The following is a 25,088-nucleotide window of genomic DNA, read 5'->3' on the forward strand; positions in this document are numbered from 1 at the left end:
CCACGTGAAACTAATTAATCATGAGTCCTTTCAACGTAGAAGAGTGCAGTAGAAGGGTCAGAGTGATGCGATGGAAGGATTGCCCGCTGACACTGGCTTTGAAGATGAGGGAAGGGGCAACAAGCTAAGGAAGCTGGAAGCCAAGAAGCTGGAAAAGGCAAAGAAACAGATTCTCTCCTGGAGCCTCTACAAAGAAACCTAGCTCTACCAACACCTTGATTTTTGCCTGACGGGAACGCTGTTAGAATCCCAACCTACAAAACTGTAAGACAATAAATGTGTTTGTTGTAAGCCACTAAATTTGTGATAATTAGTAACAGTAGCAATAGGAAAGTAATACATGATCAATATGTGTGGGCACTGCGTAATGATGTAAAATTTCTTTCTTTCTTTTTTTTTTTTTTTTTTGAGACAGAGTCTCGCTTTGTTGCCCGGGCTAGAGTGAGTGCCGCAGCAACCTCAAACTCCTGGGCTTAAGCGATCCTACTGCCTCAGCCTCCCGAGTAGCTGGGACTACAGGCATGCGCCACCATGCCCGGCTAATTTTTTGTATATATATATATTTTAGTTGTCCATATAATTTCTTTCTATTTTTAGTAGAGACGGGGGTCTCGCTCTTGTTCAGGCTGGTCTCGAACTCCTGACCTCGAGCGATCCACCCGCCTCGGCCTCCCAGAGTGCTAGGATTACAGGCATGAGCCACCGCGCCCGGCCTAAAATTTATTTCTTAATGTGGATCCTGGCTTTGAAGAACCGTTTCTTAATATGTAGCTGTTCACTGGAATTAGACCATTGCCTCTCTCCCTCGGATGTGCAGTTTCTTCTGCCTAATTTTTAAACTAGCTGGAAAATGACAGGTTTAGGAATGTCCATTCACGTTGTGGTTCTGACTGAAATATTGGGCACTTGGGAAGTACTTGATACAGTGATTACTGCCCTTCTTAAATCTGAGCAATTTCTAGTTACTAAGTCAGGGTATCATTTATGTATGAATTACCTTATAGGTAAGTATACTTTACAGTCTTTTATGTAACTCTTAACTATCAACCCCCAGATATCACAAAGTTTACTTGTGGGTGATTAAATTGAGTAAGACTAGAGATTGCCCACCCATACAGAATAAAATTCTCTTTCTTCTGCCTTTCAGAGAACAGTGGGAACAGCCTGGCCTGTAGGTTGATTGTCATTTTCTGCCTCCCTCCCACCTACTTATTCCTACAGAGAGACACATAGCTTAGCCTCCTATCACACTCTGTCATTTGTCTGCAGCTGCAGAACAAATGGCTTCCTTAGGTTAATTCTGAGGTCCTGTGCACATTGAAATATGTGCTTCCAGAAGGAGAGAAGCCTCCATCTTGCTTCCTGCCTTCTACTTTCTTTCCCTCTGTACCAACAGCGTAAAGACTTTACTTCAGGAATGTGTGTTTTATTTACTCCTGCTGTTATCCTATATACTAAAATAGTACCTTTGTCAAAGTGCTGATATGCTCACACGCTCTGTAAATACATAGATATAAAGAACGATTTAACGCCCCCCCCCCCCAATTTTCTTGCTTTACTGACTAGTATAGTACTGAATCCAAGTGTGGAGAGTGGGCATCCTGATTTTGTTCATGATCTCAGGAATGTTTTATAGTGGGCCAAGAAGCACATGTGAATGGTTTCTGTGCAGAGTGTGTTCCATGGTGCTCAGCCAACTGTAACATGTCTTGAGACTGAGCCACACCTGCTGCAGTGGCCTTCTGGGAGGAAGAATGTGCCTTAGAAGTCCTGCCCTTTGACACACCTGCTGAAGTATCCTCATCTGGAGTGGCTTCCTCATCTTCTGTTCCACGCCTACAACCCGGTCTGGCAATGCCGCCATAGCCATGGGTCACGACCCTTCCCTCGGTCTTAGAAAGGCCTCCTACCATTCTTCCCTTCTCGGTCCCTGAAGAATGACTTTTTTGAAAGTAAATTATTGTCTTAAGTACTGGCTAAATGTAGAAAACAATGCTGGAATTCAGTAGTCATCCCCACAGAGTCCTCCGGGGCCTTGATGATATGAAGTGTTTGTTTTGTTTTGTTTTGTTTTTCCCTAACCTCAAAAGTGGAAAACTCAAACACTTTTCCCATTTGGTCCTACCTGCCCTCCAGGTGCTTAATGAGTGTAGCATCATCTTCCAGAATTCTCTTTGTGGCTTAAGGTATCTGTATGACTTTCCTGCTTTTGTTCTCAGAGGCCCTAGGCCATGCTGATCTGAGTGACTACAGGTGTTTTTTGCCTAGTAGCCCAATTCTTATATGTAAAAATCAGGAGTTAGACACAAGGCAAATTAAGGAGGTGGCGACTTTGTTTTCCAGAGAGATTTTCACTTGCCGTCTTTTAGGTATTTTCAAATTCTAATTGGATTTAATGTATTTAAGTAACAAGCAAAAAAGGTTAAAGTGATCCATTTTACAAAAGTTCAATTTGCAAACCCATTGCTTGTGTTAGGTAACATATACCTGAGGCCAGGAGTGTGACACCCTTCTTCCCATCTGGTCCCTTGTCCCTCAGTCTGGGCTCTAGCTACACCAGACTAATTGCCATGCTCTAAACAGGTTATGTACAAGGAGACCACAGAATAGTGGTCTGAGTAAAGAAACTGCTAGCATAGCACTCCTCTCAGTGTGCTTGATGTTCTGGTGATTTGTTCATAAACATGTCTCTCTCAATAGATGTTGACCCTTTCAGTGGAATGTATTGGTTTGCTACGCTGCTGTAACAAAGTACCATCAACTGAGTGGCTTAAAAAGAAAGTTACTGTTTCACAGTTCTGAAGGCTATAAGTAAAAAGTCAGGGTGTAAGCAGTACTGATTGCTTCTTTAGGGCTGTGAAGGAGAGATGTATTCCAGGCCTCTCCTTGGCTTGTAGACAGCCACCTTCTTCCTATGTCTCTGCACATCAGCTTCCTTCTATGTGTATCTCTGTGTCTAAATTTTCACTTTTTATAAGGACACTAGTCAGATTAGGGCCTACCCTAATGACCTCCCTTTAACTTGATTATCTCTGTAAAGACCTTATCTCTAAATAAGGTTCCATTCTGTATGGGGGTTTGGACTTCCACATTTGAATTTTATGGGGACACACAAATCAAGCCATAACATAGAGCAGGGACCTTCTTCTCTACCCTACCCCCAATCCATTTGTCCCTATGGTAATTGCATAGTAAAGGTTTGTAGACTTGAACTAAAAAGGAAACGCCTTTTAGCTGTGTTACTTGTGTTTAATTTATACCATGAATTTCAGATAAATTTCTTGATTTTTTTTTTTTTTTGAAACAGCTCTTTCTTAGGAAAATTGTACTTCTGGAGAAAAATATTAGTTTAGAAAGATTAGTTATTTTAGGCTGTCTGAGGCAGCCGTGAGCTTGTTAATGAACTTACAGACTCAAAAGGCATATGATCTGAGTGAAATGGACTTGATTTTTGTGTCAATTGCTGAGAAAATGCTTTTAATCATGCATGAAAAAAATGTTTGAGATGAATTTCCAGTGATCTGAAAATGTTTTAACGTTTATAGTCTTCAGGATTATGTAATACTGTAGAGTTCTTAGAAAAATATAGTTTCTTTTGGTTTTTCTCAAAGACAAATATAGGTAATTTTGTTGTTTGGCTATTGAAAATATTTTTTGAACCACAGGAAGTGTAAATTAAGATTTACCATGTGTTAGGATGATTGTATCATATATTTAAATATAAATACCGGATGACATTTAAACTATGATCATCTCAAAGCATGTAAATTTGGAATGTACTTTCTGAAGTTAAATATTTTTTTCAAAATGAGAGGAGGTACTTCTCACCATTCCTTTTTGCTGAGTAAATAGTGGAATTAGAATCTTATTTTAAAAACGTATTTGGAATACACATTTGCACAGGATTTTGTTTTTTCTTCCAGATTTTTTAGTAGAAAATCTTTAGCTATAAATTATATATGGCAAATACCAAAGTTTTATTTTTAATCACCTTTAATCAGGTATAATTCGTATACAGTAAAATTTACACATTTGAAGTATGAGTCAATCAATTTTGACAGATAAACACATCAATATAACTACCATCCCAATTAAGATATAGAACATTTCCATCTTACCACAATGTTCCTTGTGTCTCTTAGCCACCATTTTTCTCCTCACCTTCACCTCCCAGTCCAAGCAACTAATGGTCTGATTTCTGTCAGTATAAGATAGTTACTGTTTTAGAATTTCACATAAATGAAATCAATACAATGTGTGCTCTCCTGTGTCCAGCCCCTTTTACTCTGCATAAATGCCTATGAAATCCATCCATGTTCAGTATATCAGTGGTTCATTCCTTTGTATTGTTTAGTGGTATTGCATCATATTCATATACCAAAATTTATTGATTGCTGAACATTTGTGTTGTTTCTGGCTTTTGGCTATTTTCAGTAAAGCCGTTAAGAACATTTGTGTATTGGTTTTTTCATGGACATATGTTTTTACTTTGGGTGAATACCTAGAAGTGGAATTCCTGGGCTATGTGGGCAAGTATATATAAGAAATATATATAATGTATAAGAAATAGCCAAAGTATTTTTCAGAGTACTTCCACAACTTTACCCTCCTACCAGCAGTGTGTGAGAGTTGTAGGTGTTCCACATCCTTGTCAACTCTTGGTATTGCCAGTCTTTTTAATTTTAGCCATTCTAGTTAGTGTGTAGTATCACATTTTGGTTTAATTTGCTTTTTCTTGATGACCAGTGATGTTAGCACGTGCTAATTGGCTATCCATTCATATATATCTTTTGCTCATTTTAAGACTTGGATTGCTTGTGTTACATTATAAAAATCTTTTATATATTCTGAATAAAAATCCTTTGTCAGATATATGTATTGTGAATATTTACTTCCAGTCTGTAGTTTGCCTTTTAATTTTCTTGATGACCTTGGAAGAAGAGAAAGTTTTAATTTTGATGTCAAATTTATCAATTTCTTCTTTATGGTGACTAGTGCTTTTTGTATCCTAAGAAATCTTTGCCTACTCTGTCATGAAGATTTTCTCATATTTTCTTCTAGAAGTTTGATAGCTTTAGCTTTTACTTCTATCTCTGTTATATATTTTGATTTAATTTAGGGGCATCATGATATGAGGTAGGGGTTGAAGTTCATTTTTCTCCGTACATTTACCAGTTGTTTCACACTACTTATAGAAAAGACTGTTGTATCAGCAATGAATTTTGTTGGTGCAAAGGCTTTATTTGGCATTTGACTTTGAAAAGTGACCTAGATTTTTATGTTCCTAAGTGGATATTTTAGACTTTGACTTCCTAGGATGTCATTTAAAATTTTTTTATTTTGGTCTTTTGTCTCAGAAGTTATTTACCACATATTAGAAATGTAGTAGACTCAATTAGAGATGAATATAAAATAGATGACTGTGTGTCTAACTGAGCTAATAGAATTTGTGAAACATTTGGTAAAGCACATATATTGCACAACTGGTACCGTCTTAAATAATCAATTTTAGAGTTTAACAACTTCTATTAATTTTTCTTACATTTAAAAATAACTTTAATATAGATAAGCCTTGATGACTGCTATTTAAATGATCTTTAAGTAACTTCTTTTGTTTCTACTTGTGAAACGAAAATGCTTTATGTCTATTTAAAGGCATTTCAAACATCAGGAGTAGATGAGGTGGTATTTTGGTGGGGGGAGGCAGTGGTTTCTGAAATCACTCATTAGCGGCTTTTCCTAGCCTTTAGCCTATGTTCCCCTGGAGTGAAAAAGGTACTGTGTGAGACAAAACTTGGTAGTTACTGAGAGTATTTCATATTTCTGGCAGCTTCTTTGCTTTGTGCCTGTCCTGGCCAATTATATGTATTCTAAAACTCTCTCCTTTCTTTTCCTTTGAGCACATAACTAACCCTATCTCTCATTCTAAACAGCAGTCATATTATTAGTAATAGCAATAGCTGACCCTATGTATTAGGTACTGTTTTAAAGGCTTTATATTTATTGACTGATTTAATCTTGGCAAACACTCTTGTGAGGAAGCCACTGTTTTAATATAGATTTTGAAGATGAGGAAACAGGCACAGAGATGTTAGTTAAGTACCTTGTCTAGGTTATAAAGCTATTAGGGGGCAAAACTTGGATTTGATTCAGACTTTTGGCTCTAAAGCAGTGGTCCCCAGCCTTTTTGGCACTGGGGACCAGTTTAATGGAAGACAATTTTTCTATGGACTGGGATTGGGGGAGTAGTGGTTTTGGGATGATCCAAACATGTTATATTTATTGTGTACTTTATTTCTATTATTATTACATCGTAATATATATTGAAAAACTATACAGCTCACCATAATGCAAAATCTAATGCTGCCTCTGACCCGACAGGAGGCGGAGCTCAGGCGGTGATGTGAGCGATGGGGAGTGGCTGTAAATACAGATGAATCTTCGCTTGCTGTCCCACTACTTACCTCCTGCTGTGCAGCCCAGTTCCTAATAGGCCACAGACCAGTACTGGTCCACGGCCAGGGGGTTGGGGACTGCAGCTCTAAAGCACACTACATTGTATAGCCTCTTAGGAAAATAACACAAGGAAATAGCTATGCCTCTCCTTCATCAATGCTTCTGGACTTCAGAAGGAATAGTATTTTATAGCACAGTTGACATTATTTTGGTTTATATTTCATGAAATTTCTTTCCCCTTGTAAAGGTTTATGAAATTATACCTTTAGAAATAAAGCTTCTGTGTTTTAAGCACACATGCTTTTTGTCAGAAACTTTACTGCCAGAGAAAAATACAACCTCCATTTCTGGAAAAGGTTTAGAAAGACATAAGGTACAGATTTCTTACCTTCTAATACCTCCCATCTTTCTCTCAGGCTTTTGAACACCTAAGCTCCCATGCATGCTGGCCTCGGGTACTTCTGGACCTTGGGCCTGTGAGGCCCTATGGAGTTCCCAGAGTGGGGAATTTCTCTGTCTTCCCTTGTTCCCAAACAAGCCTCTCTTCTCTGTGGGGTAGAGGGTAGGGGTAGGTCCTGGTGTGTTTCTTTACCTCAGGCCTCTTTAATCATTACGGGGCCTGGGCCCTAAATGTGCTCGTAATTTTTGGTCACCTGTGGTAACGTGGCCAAGGTCCTTTCACCTTTGCTTATTGGGGAGGGGTCCTTCTAGTCTCCAGAATCTCTGACACGTACTCTGTCTTCCTGTTGGTCTGTTCTAAAGAGACTCGCCAGCTGACTGTCCAACTAGGTCTTCCTCACCTTGGTTCACTGTTGGCTGTGGACGTCAGTAAAGGTTGCCATCTTTCTAAGAAGCTGTCTGTGTCCACTTCCTTCTCTGGACACAATTTCCTTTTTCTTTTTGCAAATCCCACACTTTCTATTGAGTTCTTATTGAACAATTTTTAAGTTGACTATCTATGGCTCTTATTTGAAAAACTCGAAGGTAGGCTGGAATCAGGCCTGGCTAGATTTAGAGGGTTCTTCTTTTTTTTCTTCCTGTGTTCACTTATGTTCCACAAGGTGGCAGAATGGCTCCAGGTGCTCTGTCCCCGGACTCCCAGCCTCCCAGGTTCAAGTCCAGGGAAGTGGAAGAACATCTCCTGGGAATTCCTGCATAAATCTCATAATCCATTCTATTCTTTCCTTTCTCTCTCTTGATAAACAATTTTGCTTTTTAAATAAGTTGTATATTTCAATGGTTCAGAAAACTAAGTCTTCAAAGATGGTACGGAGGGAAGTTTTTCTTCTGTCTTTTAATATAAAAGTGCCTCTTTGTCCTATTTAATGCTTTTTGTTCTGAATTCTGTCCTTCCTGATAATAAGATCTGGCCTCATACTTTTTATTTGTATTTACCTAGTATCTATATCTAGGCAACTTTCTCCAGCCATCCTTTTATTTTTAACCTATTTGAATTACTTTGTTTTGAGTTGCATTCCTGTTTGTAGCATAGAGGTTTTGAGGAATTTTTGTTTTTTGCTTTTTTTTTTTTTAATAATCCAATCGGAAGTTAGTTTTCTTCTAACAGGTGAGTTTAGCCCATATCCTTTATTAATGTCAGACATATTTGATATTAGTTTGTTTAGATTATTTTGTGTTATTTTCTGTTTTTATATCTTTTCAATAATCTTTTACTATGTGGTCTGATTTCTTTGTTTTTATGAGGTTATTCTGATATTTTTGTTCTGGTGGTTGTTTTTAGAATTATAATTTCACATAATGCTTTTAGTCTTCCAAGAAAGTGGTGATAGTTCCCCCCCCCCCAGTGAACACTGATAAAATTAATGAATTTCATACTAATTCTAAGATAGAGACATTATAACCATGTTAAATTGTCTGTCTCATTCAGTCAAGGACTCTATTTCATTCTGTCTTAAGAGGAGAGAATTAATTACTCAGCTTGGAACTCAATCAGTATTATTACCAGTAAGTACTTAGTCAGAAGAGGCCTTGTGAGTTTTCCCACAGTAGATTGTCAGCTTTTAACCAGGCTCTTTTTGTCTATAAAAATTATAGTTTCTAAAGTCAGTATATATCATAAAATTGGTAAGCTGACATTTATTTGTTCACAATTGAGCATTAGTTCAGAATCTCTGTAGGTGGTCTGTTATTTGATACTAGAGAGTCACCAGTTTTATGTTGAAGTTGACATTAAAAGATATTATTGGATCTGAAGTTCCCTTGTTTTACTGTGGGCTTTACACTTGTTGAGAGAGTTTTATTGCCATTTATATTTCCAAAAACAATATATTTGACAACAGAGAGACATGTTTCATGTGAAAAGGATTTTTTAAAAATTAAAAGTCTTAATTTAAAACAGTCCAGCTTGGCATATCCTACTGAGTGGACTGAGACCTCTATCTTGATGTTAGTCCTGCCATCAAGGACAGAAGGGGAGTTGCTCCCCTGGGCCCTGGGAGGAGCACAGCCTCTGTTCAGCCTCCTCTGCATTCACAAGGCTTCAGCCCCAGGCCACAAATGGCCTCTGTAAAGGGTGGTAAAGGGAATTTGGCTTTATAATTTTTTTAGACCCAGCTCAATTTTATGACCATAGATGACTTCCTTAATTTTTTCAAGTGAAAAGATTTTTTTTTGTCTATCTTTAGTAAATCAGCTGAAATATAGACTATCACTGGATACATGTCTTGGGAGATTTCCATTTCCATTTTGTCCTACGATGGCTGCCAGCATTGTTTATGTGGATTAATGTTCTCAATCTGCAGTTTGCCTGTGATTCACCCCAAGAAACCTGTTAAAAATGAAAATGCTCCCTATCTAACTCCCTGTGAAATTCAGACTTAGTACATTTGGGGTGTGGAATCTGTGTTTTTAATGTGTGTTACAGTTGATTCTGTTGCAGGCATTCCACAGACTACAGTTTGAGGAAATCAAGATTGACAGTTCTGTGAGAGAGTTTTTAATCACCGTGTAACTTTTCAAAAATCACCTGTATTTTTAGTAATAGAGAGGCATGTTACATGTGAAAAGGTTAAAGTGGAAATTTTACCAAAATCTAGGTTAACAATTCTGGTAGGATATTACTTGTATGTGGAATTTCATATAGATTTTTGTTTCATAGATGCAGTGATTTGAATTTATTATAACTTTAAAATCTAGGAAAATACAGATATGAGATTTTATAACTTTGACCAGTTTGAAAAAAATGTTTGCATGAGGATATTTAATATACAGATTGCAGAATGATAAGTTTAACATTCTTACAGTGCTTCCATGAAAGCTTCAAGGATAACTGACAAGTCCATTTTTGTCAAATTTAATGGGTTTCTAAATCCTTATCTGCTTATCAAACAATTTTAATTAGAAAAGTAATTGAGTACCAGCTGCTTCTTGTGTTCACTCTAGGAACTTGTCTAGAAACATTGTGGAGCTCGCGTAAAGCCATTCATTGCTTTTTGAGTTGCTAGCTAATAACTTTACTATGGACTCCTAAAAATCCAGGTTAAAGGAGTCTACAGGAAGGTAAAAAGTGATAGGAGATTTGCAATAGTTATTTTGATATTCTCTCCCCAGTGGATTAAGGTAGAAAAATCCTTCTTCAGCACCACAGATGGGAGAAAAATCCTCCTCCTTGGGTTCCTTCCTGAATCAGCTTGTGCCTTCCTAGGCTTGTAGTAGAACAGATAAAGTGGTTAGAGCCAGCTACTCTGGGTTTTAGTATCTATTAATCTATTATCTTTTTGTGTCTTTGGGCATTGTACTTAATCTCTCAAAGCTCAATTTACTCATTTTTGTAATAAAATGAGGATAATGCTGCCTATCTCAAGGGGAGATATAGTTCTTGAACTTGTACTCATTTATTCATTCATTGAGCAATACTATAATATATAGACTGAGCACTATTCAGTACCAGGTACTGTTCCAGGCATTGAGTACAACAGAAATAAAATTGACAAAAGTCCATGTCCTCATAAATTCTAATGAGGGATACCATTTTACACAAGATAATCAGGGACAATCTCACTGAGATGACTTTTGAATGGAGACCTGAGGAAGGGAGGATGCCATGTGGATATCTAGGGAAGAGTATTTTGAGCAGAGGGAAAGTAGGTGCAAAGGTCTTGAGGTGAGCCTGTGGTATTTGAGGAACAGTCCAAAAGTCAGTGTGATTAGGACAGAAGGAATAAAGATGAGGGTAGAAGAAAGTGAGGTTAGAGAAGTGATGGGGGCCAGATCACCATCTAAATTTATTTTTTAACTTTTTCTTTCTTTCTTTTGTTTCTCTTCCCCCATTCCCCTGCTTTTCCTCCTCCTTTCCTCCTCTTCTCCCCCCACCCCATCTTCTAAGTATTTTTTAAAGTTACTCTGTTGTTCACTATTAGCCATAAGATCAATTGGTAGAAATGCCTGTGAATACTTAAAAACATTATGCAGACTTTCAGAATCCTGTTGATTAATGAAAAATGCTACATGTTTTCCCCATTGCACACTTATCTTTCAACTGCTTTATATTTATTTATTAAGTAGAAAATTCTTCAGTAAATTTTTATTCAGAGAAATTCTTCTACATGATTCACTTCTGTTCTAAAGGTTGATTCTCTTTTTTTTTCGGTATTTTATATTAGAATATATTTGGGGTTTTAATCTTTATAGGTTTTTTATAGTCTTCTTAAAAATTAATTTCAAAATATGAAGAGGATACAAGGATTTTCATTACATGGATACCTTGCATAATGCTTAAGGCAGAGCTTTGGTGTGCCTGTCACCAGAATAGTGTTCCTTGTACCCAATAGGTAAGTTTTTATCCCACACCCACTCCCTCTCTCCCCTCTTCTTATTTTCCAGTATCCTTTATATCTCTTCATGCCCCTGTGTACCCATTGTTTAGCTCTCACTTATTAGTGAGAACTCTGGTGTTTGTTTTTCCATTACTGAGATACTTCACTTAGGATAGTGGTCTCTAGTTCCATCCAGATTGCTGCAAACAAAATTATTTCATTCCTTTTTATGACTGAGTAGTACTCCATGGTGTGTGTGTGTGTGTGTGTGTGTGTGTATAGCACATTTTGTTAATCCACTTGTGAGTTGATAGGCAGTTGGGTTTATTCCACATCTTTGCAATTATGAATTGTGCTGCGATAAATATTGGCGTGCAGGTGTCTTCTGTTATAAAATGACTTCTCTTCCTTTGGGTAGATATACCCAGCAGTGGGATTACTGGATTGATTGGTAAATCTACATTTATTTCTTTGAATAGTCTTCATACTGTCAAAGCATTTTCCAATTCAGAATGATAATGGAACATTGGTAGTTGCTTATAAGATAAAACAGACTCTTAAAATAAAAATGGCTTTTGAAGTAAGTTTATTTTAGGAAAAACCAGTAAAATTGGAATCCTGTGTTTATTTGAAAAAAAAAAATTAAAATATGGTACAAATACAGGAAACAGTGTAATAAATATAGGGGAAGGTCCCTGAAACCACCATCCAGTCCAGGAATAGAATTTCAGCAGTCGCTCTAGAAACTTCTCTGCCCCTTCCCAGTCACAGCCTTCAGAGTAACCATGATCTTTACTTTGATTGTTATTAATTTTCTTCATAATTTTGTCACCAAAGTTTGCATGTTTAGAGCTTACTTTTACTAGTTTCTTTTTAAAATGTCTTTCTAATTTTTAAAAAAATTTAGTTAGAGGAAGGGTCTTGCTATGTTGTTAAGACAGCCCTTAAACTCCTGGGCTCAAGAAATCCTTCTGCCTCAGCCTCCTGAGAACCTGGGACTACAGGGCACGCCATTGCACTCAGCTTCTTTTTAAAATGTCTTTTAAAGCCTCTTCTTATCTACAGGTTTCTTCTCCTATCTCTTTTTATCCCCTTATTTGTTGAAGAAATGCAATTGTTTTTCTTGTGGAGTTTTCCACAGTCTGGATTTTGCTGATTATGTTCCACAGAGTTTAACATGTTTCTATGTATTTTCTATAAATTGGTAGTTGAATTGAGAGGCTAGGTTCAGTTTTTTTAGTTTTTTGTTTTTTTTGTGGAGGAGCAAGATGACCTCATAAATTATAGTTTTCCATTAGGAGGCATATAATTGGCTCTTGCTGTGAATTGAGTAGCCATTGATACTTAGTGATGAACAAGTCTTGCTTTTTAAAGTATCATTATGAACTCATGGATTTAAACATATCCAGTGTGTTTTGACTCATTGCAGTTGCTGTTCTTCCTGATGCTCAAATCGGCCCATAGTTGGGCAATGAGCCTCTTCAAGGTGGCTTTTGTGTCATTTTGCCATGACTCTATTAGTAGCTTTTTTGCTTTTTGTTATAACAAGATATTCTAGGTTCATCTTAAACATTTTCAATCCCATACCTAGAATTTGTCATTTCTCCAATAAGCCCTGGTTTCTTTCAGTAGGAAATGACATTTCAAAACCACAATCTGTGCCCTGGGGAGGCTCTCTTTATTGGATAGGTCATTATTGCTAGGCCTTTTCAGTGGACAGAGCTAGGGAATATACATATTTTAAAGATAAACTATATTAAGAATTCATAAAAAATACTAATTCAAATTCAGGGCTAAAAAGTTTTTATTTAACCTTTTCAGTCTTATGTCTGTATCTTCATTCCCCACTCCCATGTCGACAGTTCTGGTGCTTAAGTAAGTATTTTGGTTTTATCATTAGAATATCACATATTTAATTTGCTTCATCCCACATTACACATGTTTTCAGAGTAACAATACTAATATGACCACTAATAGTATAGATCACTGAAAACAGTTAAAATTTTGTTGAATATATGCTTCTGTTTCTTTCTGTTTATTTCATAGTTGTAATACATCTGCATTGTTAGAGCATGTAACTATTATATACTATACCTTCTTATAGCCTTCATTGAGTTTTAGTTCTCCAAGCAAATATATGTTAAATTCTCATCACCAATTCTGATTTCAGTGTCTCTCCAGTTATTTTGATTGTCTGAAATTCATTCTCTAGTACAGTGGTTCTTAAACCTTTGTGTGCATCAGAATTACTGGCTAGGCCTTACTCCCAGACTGTGACTCAGTACATGGGGGATGGGGCCTGAGAATTTGCATTTCTAACAAGTTCCCCTATAGTGGCGATACTATTGGTCTGGTGATCATACTTTGATTACCATTGTCTGTGGCCTTTATACATGGAAGGTAGAGTGGCTACATATGAAACTCTTGGCTTACAGTTTTTTTTTTTGTTTTTTTTTTTTTACTATATTAAATATGTTACTCTGTTGCCTTCTAACATAAAACATTGCTGTTAAAGTTTGGCAATTCTGTGGTTTTTTTTTTTTTTTTTTTCTCCCTTATATAAAGGAGTTGCTATTTTGCTTGGAAATAATTTTACTAGATTATTTCTTGGGAAGGTCTTTCTGGATTGATTTCCCGGGTATATGATGTGCCCTTTTATATACATGTTTTTGATCTTCTTTGCCTACCTTCTGTATTTATTACTTTTTTCCAATCTTCTAAATCTTTTTTCATTTCTTTTTGACTTTGAAAAATTTTCCCCTTTTCATTTTCTACTTTATCTATAGTGTTCAGTTTTGTGTTCCTTCTAGTCTATCCTTCATCATGAGATAATTTTTCCTGTTTAATTTTCTGAGTTGTACCAGTTCATTTCTGAGTTTTTCTAAATATAGTTAATGATTTTTTTAGCTTGTCTTAATTTTAAATGAGTTTTCATGTTTTCTGGAGGTATCCATCTCATATGCCTCTAATGTCTATAGAGATGTTACTGTGTTTATTCTCCTTTTTCTTATTATAACTTTGTACAGGATTTGACCTTGATCCTTTTCTGTTACTCATTTTTATGTGAAATTAATTTTCCTGAACTTTCAGAAGAGGCATGGGTTCAGTATAGCTTTTTTAATTTCATGGTTCCAGTGTTTTTTTTTTTTTTAAACATAAAGTGTTATCATAAACAGTTCTCTTTGTAAGTGTACGGTTTGAACTGTGATTTTATACAGTTGTATAAGCACCACTACCACAGTCAAGGTATGGAACAATACCTTTACCCAAATAAAATTCCTCATGTCCCTTTGTATTAATAATTGGTTCCCTCCCTTCACATTTGGCCCCAGGCAATTATTAATTTTCCATCAATATAGTTTTGCCTTTTTTAGAATTTCATATATGTGAAATCTTACAATATATAGTTTTTTTGACTTGATTTCTTTCACTTGACGTAATGTTTTTGAGTTTCATCTATTTTGCTGCACATTGTCAAGTATTTGAAAACATGGCAGCTCACTTTCTCCTGGCTTTGTTTTGTAGTACTTTTGTCTTTTTTATTTTGACTCTGTTATCCCTTTTCTACTTATTTTGGATTCTGTTGACAGGAGATTCTCCTCAGTGTAAGATTTGTCCTGAAAGAGTGCTTTGCATAGTTAGTTTTGTGAGTTCATAGGGCCTAGACTTCTAAAGCCCCTTCGGACCTTACTGTGAACTTCTTGTACTCACTATTAATCAAGTGTACAACCCTCACCCCCAGTTTCAACTACTCAAAATGTCTTACCACACCTTTCTAGTGTGTATCTGATTGCTTTTTTGTGGTGTTCCTGTTTTGTTTTCTTTTGCCCTTTTTTTTTTTTTTTTTTTTGAAATAGGTGCCTCACCCAGGATGGAGTACAGTGGTGTGATCATGGGTCACTGTAACCTCGAACTTCTGGGCTCAAGCAATTCTCCTGCCTCAGCTTCCTGAATAGCTAGGACTACAGGTGTGCACAACCACACCTGGCTAATTTGTTTATTTTTTGTAGATATGGGGTCACAGTATGTTGCCTAGGCTGGTTTCATACTCTTGGCCTCAAGTAAACTTTTTGCCATGGCCTGCCAAAGGGCCGGGATTATGGCATGAGCCACTGTGCCTGGCCTCTGTTTTCTGATTGTTAGATGTTTTTTTGCTTTTATCTGCTTCTTCCTATGTGGACACCACTAGCACGTATATTTTACTGTTGTCTGTTGTTCATCCCACCTGCTTACATTTTGGAGTTCTTAGGGATAGCTTGAGATACAGTCATATGTTAGCATATTTTATTTGTGGACTTTGGTTTGGCTATTCAATTCTGTTTTTATGACAGGATTTGGGGAGACTGAACTATGTTGTTTGGGTAGAACAAATGACTATTTTGATAAAATCTTTATATTAAAAAACAAAAAATTATAAATATTTAATTTATAAAATGGTAACATTTCTACTTTTTCATAATATTGAGGAGGGAGGGAATGTGTTCCTTTTGTAATGAGGCATCACCATTTGTGTGTCTTTTTGTATTTTCTGTATTTTTTATGTATGTCTACCACATTATTGTCTATTGTCTTAGATTGTAAACTAAGAGTGGGAATCTGACTGATGTGGCATATGCCCATGAGAATTTGTTTCTGATAACTTTTTTTTGTAAAGTAGAAACAAATATAAAGAAGCTTTAGATTTTTTAGTCATAAATCTTTCAGATTTTTAACCTAGTTGTTAAACAGAATAGGTAATGAAGTTTCCCTATTGTTTATTTATTATAAGGCATTGTAGTTGAACTTTCAAACCAGATCATAGAATCTCTTTATTCAGTAAGGAATGTCATAAAAATAGAAAGAGCTTGCTTTGGTTTGGTGCTGGGGATCATTTGAAGTCTGTCTTCAATTTTGTGGAGTGACCAAGGAAGGGGTCTGTATAGGGAGTCAAAGAAAAAAACTGAGAAACTTTCTAGATTATCTTAACTCAGATGTTCATAGTATAGCTCTATTTTTTTAAAGGCACTTTATATTCTTAAATCATACCCATATCAATCAATATATAAGATAAGCTTCCAAAGCAAGTACTCTGTCAATACTCTTTCCTGTCATCTATTAGTTACTCTTTCACCATTATTTTATTTGTGTAGGTTAGTGGTTCTTTAGTGTGCATAAGAATCTCCTGATGCTGGCCCCACCCAGCATCTGTTTCTGTTTCAGATAAAAACAAGAGAGAAATGTGTACTGATCTAAGAGTGAGCACAACCAAAGCTATGTAAAACCTTCAAGGAGAAAATTACAGAATATTTATTGTTCGATATAAAAGATGTGAACAGAGAAATTTACCATATTTAACAATGGAGTATTCATTTGTTAAGCTATATTTCCTTCCTAATTAATTCATTACATATCTGATCAAAATCCCAATAAGTTTCTAGTGAAACCAGACATATATATCTGGTGTATATAAAGTCATCCCATTTTTATAATGCAGTGACATGTATAAGCATATATAATGCTTGTATATGGAAGGATTCATTCTAGGCTGTTAACATGGGAGGTAACAGTCATGGGAGTGAGGTGGTAAGGAAAGAAGAAGAGGAGGAGGAAATGGGGAGTCAAGAAAAATAGAAAATGGAAAAGAAAATGCACTACCCAGCATGGAAGAGATGCTTTAGTTTATGTACTTAGGCAAATTTTTATATGTAATTTTAAAAAGACTGTAGAATCACTTTAAAGAGTGAGAGTTAACCTAATTTGCTGTATTTAACTGGAGGCTGTGATAGAAATGACTTAGCAAAAAGCCCCTCAAAGAATTACTCAATGCTGTATTCTATTGCTAGAGTATTTAAACAAATAATATAATTAAATAAAAATGATGCTTTCCAGTTTTTCTCCCTTCATATTTATTAATGTAATTGGCTCTAATTTCAAGGACTTCTTATTAAATGATACAAAGTACTTACTGTATGCTAGGTGATATATAATATCCATTGATTAAAGAAAAGTAATGATATTTTATGAGACCTTTTGGCAGGGAAACTTTAGATCTCTTTTTCTCTCCTTTTCTTCAGCTTGGGAGAGAGTAAGGAATGAGTCTTTATCTAATTTTTTTTTTATTTTTCTGGTCAAGACTTAAATACAGATAATTCAAGATAGTGGATAATTATCTTTGAAACTTTCCTTGTTTTCTTTCAGTGTGCGGGATGACAGAATTCGAGTAGAAAGGATGGATAACATTTATTTTGAATACAGTCATGCTTTCCAGGCGGTTATGGAGTTTTATGCAAAGGATATAGTTGACATAAAAGGTAAATATTTTCCCCATATATCTTCAAATTGAAGTGATTTGAGATTTGGATAAAGCTATGAGCATGACTTTCAATTTAATGACAACAAGGTAGTTTCCAGTGTAGGAGAAGGGCTCATGATTGTTGGGCTCATCAGAAATACCACTGCATCTTCTTCCTTTTTAGGTATGAACAGTTAGTAACTTAATGGTTTTGACATATTCATTGGAGTGGAAGGAGTAATTGATCAACTTTCCCTTTTGCTTATCTTTAAAGATGGCCCATTAGTATCCCTGTAACTTTTCAGAACCTTGGGACAAATATTCTGATGAAGGCTAGCATTTTGAAAGGTTGGTTGCCAGAATCAAAATCTCTAAATGTTACTGACAGGGTCTAAATGTGTTAAATAACCACTGTTTGTCTAGTTGACAAGTGTTAGAAGGTGATGAATGCCATGAGGAAAATAAGGCAGGGATGGGGGTTGAACTTTTAAATAGGGTGGTAAAAGAAGGCCTCACTGAGAAAGTAGCACTTGATCAAAGATTTGAACAGAGACCAAAGAAGTTAAGGGAAAAAGTCATATGGACATGTGAAGGAACAGTATTTCAGGCAGCGACAACAGTAAGCACAAAATATCTTAAGGTGGGAGGGTGCCTGGCATGTTTAAGGAATAGCAAGGAGTCTGTGTGCTGGAACAGTCACTGAGGGAGAGAATATTAGGGAGTGAGCTCAGAAATAGGAGATGAAAGGCAGATTGCGTGGGGCCTTACAGATAAATCACTGTAAGGACTTTGGCTGCTTCTCTCAGCAAGTTGGGAGATGGTGGAGGATTTTTGAGTAATCTAATGATCTGGTGTACATTTAAAAAAGTATTCCTCTGGCTGCTCTGTTAAGAATACCCTATAGGGTGCAAGGGTGAAGCAGGGAGACAGATGGAAAGCTGTTGCAATATTCGTGGTGAGAGATTAGAATGATTAGACAACTTTTTTCCCCCTCACTTAGCAATATGTTATGGATAGCTTTCCATATCAGTATGGATAGCTATAAATCATTCTTTTTAGTAGGTGCTTAATAATCTGGATTTAACAAAATTGATTTAACTACTTCCCTATTGATGTTGATTTAGGTTGTCTCTAGTTTTTTTTTAACATTACAAAAGATTTTTCAACTCACCTTTTTGTACACACGTTCTTGATGCACATTTTGGAGTATTTCTGGATCAAAGCAGATGAGTGTTTTACATTTTGAAAAAATACTCCGTTACTCTCCACAAAAGTTTCATTCCACCCTCAGAAAATGCCCATTTGTCCATGCCCTACATATTTACAATCTTTTACATTTTTCCAAAGGGGAATTCTAAGAAATACTGTCTAAATTATTATTTCAATAACTATAAAATTTGCCTTTTAATGGTAATAATGTTAATGAGGGTATATATTCTGTTTTATAGGTTCTCAAAGTATTTCTGGCATCATTAACTTGGCGAAGCCTGTGATTTGCTCTTTGGCTTCCATAATAAGATACCTCAAAGAATTTAACTTGGAAAAGATGCTCACCAAACCTGAGTAAGTGACTTCTCAAATAAAAAAAAGAGAGGTTATACTAAAAACACTTCTTGATTTGAATTTGATAAGTATGATACTTAGAGAAATTTACTTGCTATTGATAGAATACTCTATTAGGGTGCAAGGATGAACTGCTTGGTATTGTTGCTGAAGAATATTAAAAATATTAGGCCAGGAATAGTGGCTCACACCTGTAATCCCAGCACTTTGGGAGGTTGAGGTGGGAGGATTGCTTGAGGCCAGGAATTTGAGACTTGCCTCAGCAACATAGCAAGACCTCGTTTCTACAAAAAAATAATTAGCCGGGCATGGTGGCTTGTACCTGTAGTCCCAGCCACTTGTGAAGCTGAGGCAGGGGGATCCCTTAAACTTAGAAGTTTGAGATTATAGTGAGCCATGATTGCACCACTGTATTCCAGCCTGGGCAACAGAACGAGACCCTGTCTCAAAAAAAGCCCCAAAATGTTAATTAAAAATATTAATAGAGTCCTTAGGAATTCTGTCAAATTACATTCATCAATAGCTATTTGATATATTACAATTTTGGCAATAAAACTGTGCTTTATACTACCTGGATTCAGAAGTAGTATTAAAAAGCATTCATAAAATTTCACCACCTTTATTTCTTGGTTTCAGTTCTTATTTCGTAGACCATAAAGTTGAAGATACAGGGGCCAGTACTGACACAGACAGCTTTTTACAAGAGTGATTAACTTCATAGATTTTGGAAATTTAAAAGCTGACAATTGACATTTTAGGAAAATTCTAGTTTAATAATCAGTCAAGTAAAAACAGGTAGTAGGATAATTTTCTTGCCTTTCTATATTCCATTTTCTCTAGCCCCTTGTCTGTGCCTCTGTCAAGAATCACCCTGCATTATATAGATCTTGGATGAGTAGCTCCTTCCCATTCTGCACAGGTGGGAGGGCAATGTGAGCTATCTCCCTGAAAGGGCAGAATATGAATTAACTAGATAACAAAGAGGTGGTGCTAGTTCGAGGTTGTTGGAAAGAGTGGAAGAGAGGCAGGTTCCTTGGGATTCTCTTTGTAATGTCTTTGGTGTGTGTTCTTTTATGTGGTATTTAGACTGGAACAGAACATCATTTCTCTGGAAGCAGTTTTTTTCTGTTTAAAAGCAGCCTCGGTTGGGCACAGTGGCTCACCCCTGTAATCCTAGCACTCTAGGAGGCTGAGGTGGGAGGATTGCTTGCACTGAGGAGTTTGAGACTAGTCTGAGCAAGAGCGAGGACCCATATCTACTTTGATTTTTTTTTTTTTTTAATCTAAATGCCCATCAACAGGAGAGTGGATTCATTGTGTTATGTTAATGCAATATAATATTATACAGCAATAAAAATGAATGAATTAGTGGTACATGATCAATATTAAAAATTTAATTAACAGTATATTGAGCCAAAAATCAAGTTGCTGAAGGACACACTACACATACCATCATATGAAGTTAGAAACATGTGAAACAGTACTATTGATAAACACTGTGTAAGAATACATACATATTTGGGGAAGGTGTAAAGACATGCATAGGAATGATGAACAGCAAATTCAGAAGAGTAATTTCTTCCAGTGGAGAAAGAGGGAAAGTGGTAAAGTTTGGGGGTGAGGGTTGGAATGGAGTGGAATGACATTGTGGAATTCTAACTGTTGTTTTTTTAAGCTGGGTGCTATATTAGTCTATATATGTTTTAATATGCCTAAAATGTTTTATTAAAAAAGGTAGCAGCCTGGAAATATACCCCATTGGATTCTACTTTAAGCTCCAAAATGAATTAATTGCAGAGATCCATCTGTATGGTTGGTTGTGTTGCATCTTCATAAAGAAGGGGTGATAAGCTACCTACCATTTGATTTGGTCGTGACAGGGAGCCTCTAAGTAAGTGAGGTAGAGTTAATTAACAACTTGCCCATTAAGGCTTATGTTTCTGTCCCTACATCATCAAGCAAAGAAGTATTAACACTGGAATAAAGAAACTTTTTTTAAAAAAATTCAGGCCCTGATGTGTTTAGAGGTAGATGAATTTGAGACTGACACATAATATGTGCACATAGGTAGTACAATATAGGTGTTGATTGATTAGTTCCAATTTAATGGTGAGTACATGTGGTGTTTGTTTTTCCATTCTTCTTAGAAGAATAGGCTCCAGCTCCATCCAGGATAGTATAAGAGGTATTAGTTCCCTATTTTTTTTTAATGGCTGGGTAGTACTCCATGGTACACATATACCACATTGTGTTAATCGATTCATGTATTGATGGGCTCTTGGGTTGTTTCCACATCTTTTCAATTGTGAATTGTGCTGTTAAAAGCATTTGATTGCAGATTTTTTTTATAGAATATCTTTTTTTCCTTTGAGTAAATACCCAGTAGTGGGATTGCTGGATCAAATAAATGGTAGTTGTACTTTTAGTTCTTTGAGTTACTTCCAAACTACTTTCCATAGAGGTTATACTAGTTTGCAGTCCCACCAGCAGTGTATGAGTGTTCTTATCTCTGCATCCATGCCAGCATCTATTGTTTTGGGACTTTTTGATAAAAGCCATTCTCACTGGAGTTAAGTGATGTCTCACTGTGGTTTTGATTTGCATTGCCCTGATGATTAGAGATGTTGAGCATTTTTCATATGTTTCTTGGCCATTAGTCTACCTTCTTTTGAAAAGTTTCTGTTCATGTCTTTTGCCCACTTTTTAATGGGGTTGTATGATTTTTTTTCTTGCTGATTTGCTTTAGTTCTTTATAGATTTTAGTTATCAGCGTTTTATGGGATCTATAGCATGCAAATATTTTCTCCCATTCTGTAGGGTTTCTATTTGCCTTAATGATTGTTTCCTTGGGTGTACAGAAGCTTTTTAATTTGGTCAGGTCCTATTTATTTATTTGTGTTGTTGCTGTGATTGCTTTTGGGGTCTTATTCATAAATTCTTTGCCTAGGCCAATGTCTCTAAGAGTTTTTCCAACATTTTCTTCTAACATTTTCTTATGGTTTCAGCCTCAGGTTTAAGCCTGTTATCCATTGTGAGTTGATTTTTGTGAGAGGTGAGAGGAATGGATCCCATTTCATTCTTTTGCATGTGGCTATTCAATTTTCCCAGCACCATTTATTGAATAGGGATTTTTTTCCCCAGTGTATGTTTTTGTCTGCTTTGTCAAAGATCAGATGGCTGTATGAGGATGGTTTTATATCTGGGGTCTCTGTTTTGATCCATTGGTCTATGTCTTTGTTCTTGTGCCAGTACCATGCAGTATGAGTTACTATAGCCTTGTGGTATAGTTTGAAGTCTGGTAAATTGATGCCTCCCAATTTGTTCTTTTTAAAAACCATTGAATTGCATACGCCAAATGGGTGAATTGTATAACATGAGAATTATATCAATGAAGGTGATATATATACACCCACTTATTTTTTTAAATGTCAATGATGCAAAGGCTGAGAAATCTGTGTCTATGTCTATTTTAATCCCATTGCTAAGGCAATACCTTTCTGAGGCCTATACCCAGTGCCTCATGTATTCTGAGATAGTTGTACTCTGACTGGACAGCACACTGTGTTTTAACCCCTGTGTGAGCTCTAGTCATCATTCATTCTAGTATCTTGTTCCTGTCACTGATCTCACAGATGTCCGCACACACATTTGAGAACCAGTACTTGGCCAGAGACTTGAGGAAACTCTCCTGCACATTGCTGGAGCTCTATGTGCAGCACTGTCTGCTGGCATTCTGTTTCACAAATTCTTGTTTCCCTGGGCTTGCCAAGAAGGCAGTCAGTGTTTACCTCATTTGTTTTTCTTTGGGATCACGTCTCTGTGCTGTGTTGCCCAATACCTGAGAAGTTTTTTATCCCATATAATTTGTCCAATTTTCTAATTGTTGATGGTTGGAGGGCATTTCTCATGCAGTTAATCTTTTGTGAATAAAAGCAGAGGTCAGGTGTCATAATTGGACACTACACATAACAGAAGAGGGAGATGTTTGTAAAGTTAGAACAGCTATCCTAAACAGTGCCTGTGTTCTAAAACGTCAGGAAAATTAACTCACTTGTAAATTAACAATGGAAAGAGAACCAAATTCAAATCCCATACAAAGCTACTATGAGAAAAAAATAAAGAGCAGGATAACATCATTACAGATAACAAATACATATCAGAACGACATGCCCACAGATGAAATAAAAACTACAGCTTTTAAAAAACGAGCTGAAGGACACTAAGAAAGTGACGTTAGATGTGAAAGAACATAAATGAGTAGTAGGAAAGCTTTGAAATGAGGTGATAGGGTTTAAGAAAGAAGTGTAATTACAGAAAAATATCAATTTAGGACGGAAGAGTAAATTTGAAGGAACACAATAGTGAAAAAACATATAATATATTTTTAGAGAAATAGAATATGAAAAGAGATGTGCAAAAAAAGTTAACATAGCAGGCCTGATGCGACAACTCTCCTTACAAAGGCCTGCTTGCAAGCTTGGCCCTTGACTAGAATCTGGAACCCTGGATTTTGGGAGGGTTTCCGCCATTCCCTGATGAGAATGGCTCACTGTGCTTCGACTGTGTTGAATGCCTACTTTCTTCTTGGGAGCTGAAATTTTGATACATGGTAGGGAAAGGGTGCCTGTGTGACCAGCCCCCAATAAAAACCCTGGGTACTAAGTCTGTAATGAGTTTTCCTGATGAATAGCATTTCACACCTATTGTCACAACTCATTGCTGGGGAAATTAAGTGCATCCTGTGTGACTCCACCAGGAGAGGACTCTTGGATGCTTGTCTCTGGTTTCCTCTGGACTTTGCCTTTTCCCTTTTCTGATTTGTTTTGTATCCTTTCACCACAATAAACTATAGCTGTTAGTGTTTCTATATGTCAAGTCCTGTGTAACCTTCTAGTGAATCATTGAACCTAGCAGTGGTCTTGGGGACTTAATGTTACACCGTTCTCATTATTTATCTCTCTAACAGGCTTATTGGCAGCATTTAGGGATGCAAAGTTAGTCATGTTTAATTACAGATCAATTAGAAGTGAATCTATAATACTGAAGTTTTATAATACAAAGCAATTGATAATTTGTACATAAAATTAACTGCCAAAGTTAGACAAATGGTGAATTTATGAACTCTGAAAACTATATAGAGAACTATTTTCAGCTATAGTTGTCATGTTACATGATAGATTTTTTTTTGTCTTCATTTCTATTCTTGAATAATATTTAAATGGTATGTTTTTAATGGTTTGATCTTTTAAATAAGGTCTATACCTTTACTGTCTTTGTCTAAATGAGAAAGATTGGTTTTCATGTTTTTAAAAAGTAGGGTAGGAATGATAGTCTTAATTTCCCTGGTAAGCTTTTGGCAAAGACATTTTCCTCCCATTATAAAACTCAAAAGAAGCATTCTTTGTATTTTTGGTGTCTGAAATATTAATGAAGTGTATTCTTAGGTTGTAAGATTTGTATCCAGGTTCACACAGCATGAATTCTAGCCAGGCATTGTTTATGAGGTTCATTTCAAAGCGCATAAAATTTGGCTTCTTCCACAAGGATAAATAATTTAGAATTGCTTATTTCAGGTCAGTAATCATATACTGCTGGGTACCTGAGGATGCTGGCAGATACAACCTTTAGTTAATAAATGTATGTAATTCCTAATGGAAATAGGCACTGGCAGAGGTAATTTCTTTTGTATCTGGAAGGAAGAATCCAATTCCAGAATACTTGTCAACCAAATAAAGGGTAACTCTAAAAGCATGGCTAGTCCTACCTATAGTTGCTTGACACTTTTCCATAGAAATCAGTCTAATTTAAGAATGCCCAGTGGTTGATCTTTTATTAAAATTAATGTCAGTTTTAAAAAACTCCTTCTCACTACATCTGATTTGAAATTTAGATTACTTGTTCAGTAAGGGCAAAAAGAAAAAAAAAATACCCCACAATCAACCAAACAAAAAACCGCATATGCAACACATTAATACTGCTAATTAAAAGAACCTATACCTTTTCTCTGTAAAAGTCTGGTGTTG

At 36.2% G+C, this 25,088-nt stretch overlaps 1 protein-coding gene across 1 annotated transcript in view; it reads left to right on the forward strand.

The window, feature by feature from the left end:
- The window catches only part of MSH3 (mutS homolog 3), a 184,375-nt gene that overhangs the window by 41,374 nt on the left and 117,913 nt on the right, over nucleotides 1-25,088 (forward strand). The window contains exons 9-10 of the mRNA XM_069492006.1: nucleotides 17,409-17,521; nucleotides 18,951-19,065. Of these exons, the coding sequence (XP_069348107.1) occupies nucleotides 17,409-17,521; nucleotides 18,951-19,065 (228 nt within the window). The remainder of the gene's footprint in view (nucleotides 1-17,408; nucleotides 17,522-18,950; nucleotides 19,066-25,088) is intronic.

The sequence above is a fragment of the Eulemur rufifrons genome, chromosome 17, assembly GCF_041146395.1.
Source record: "Eulemur rufifrons isolate Redbay chromosome 17, OSU_ERuf_1, whole genome shotgun sequence".
NCBI lineage: Eukaryota > Metazoa > Chordata > Mammalia > Primates > Lemuridae > Eulemur > Eulemur rufifrons.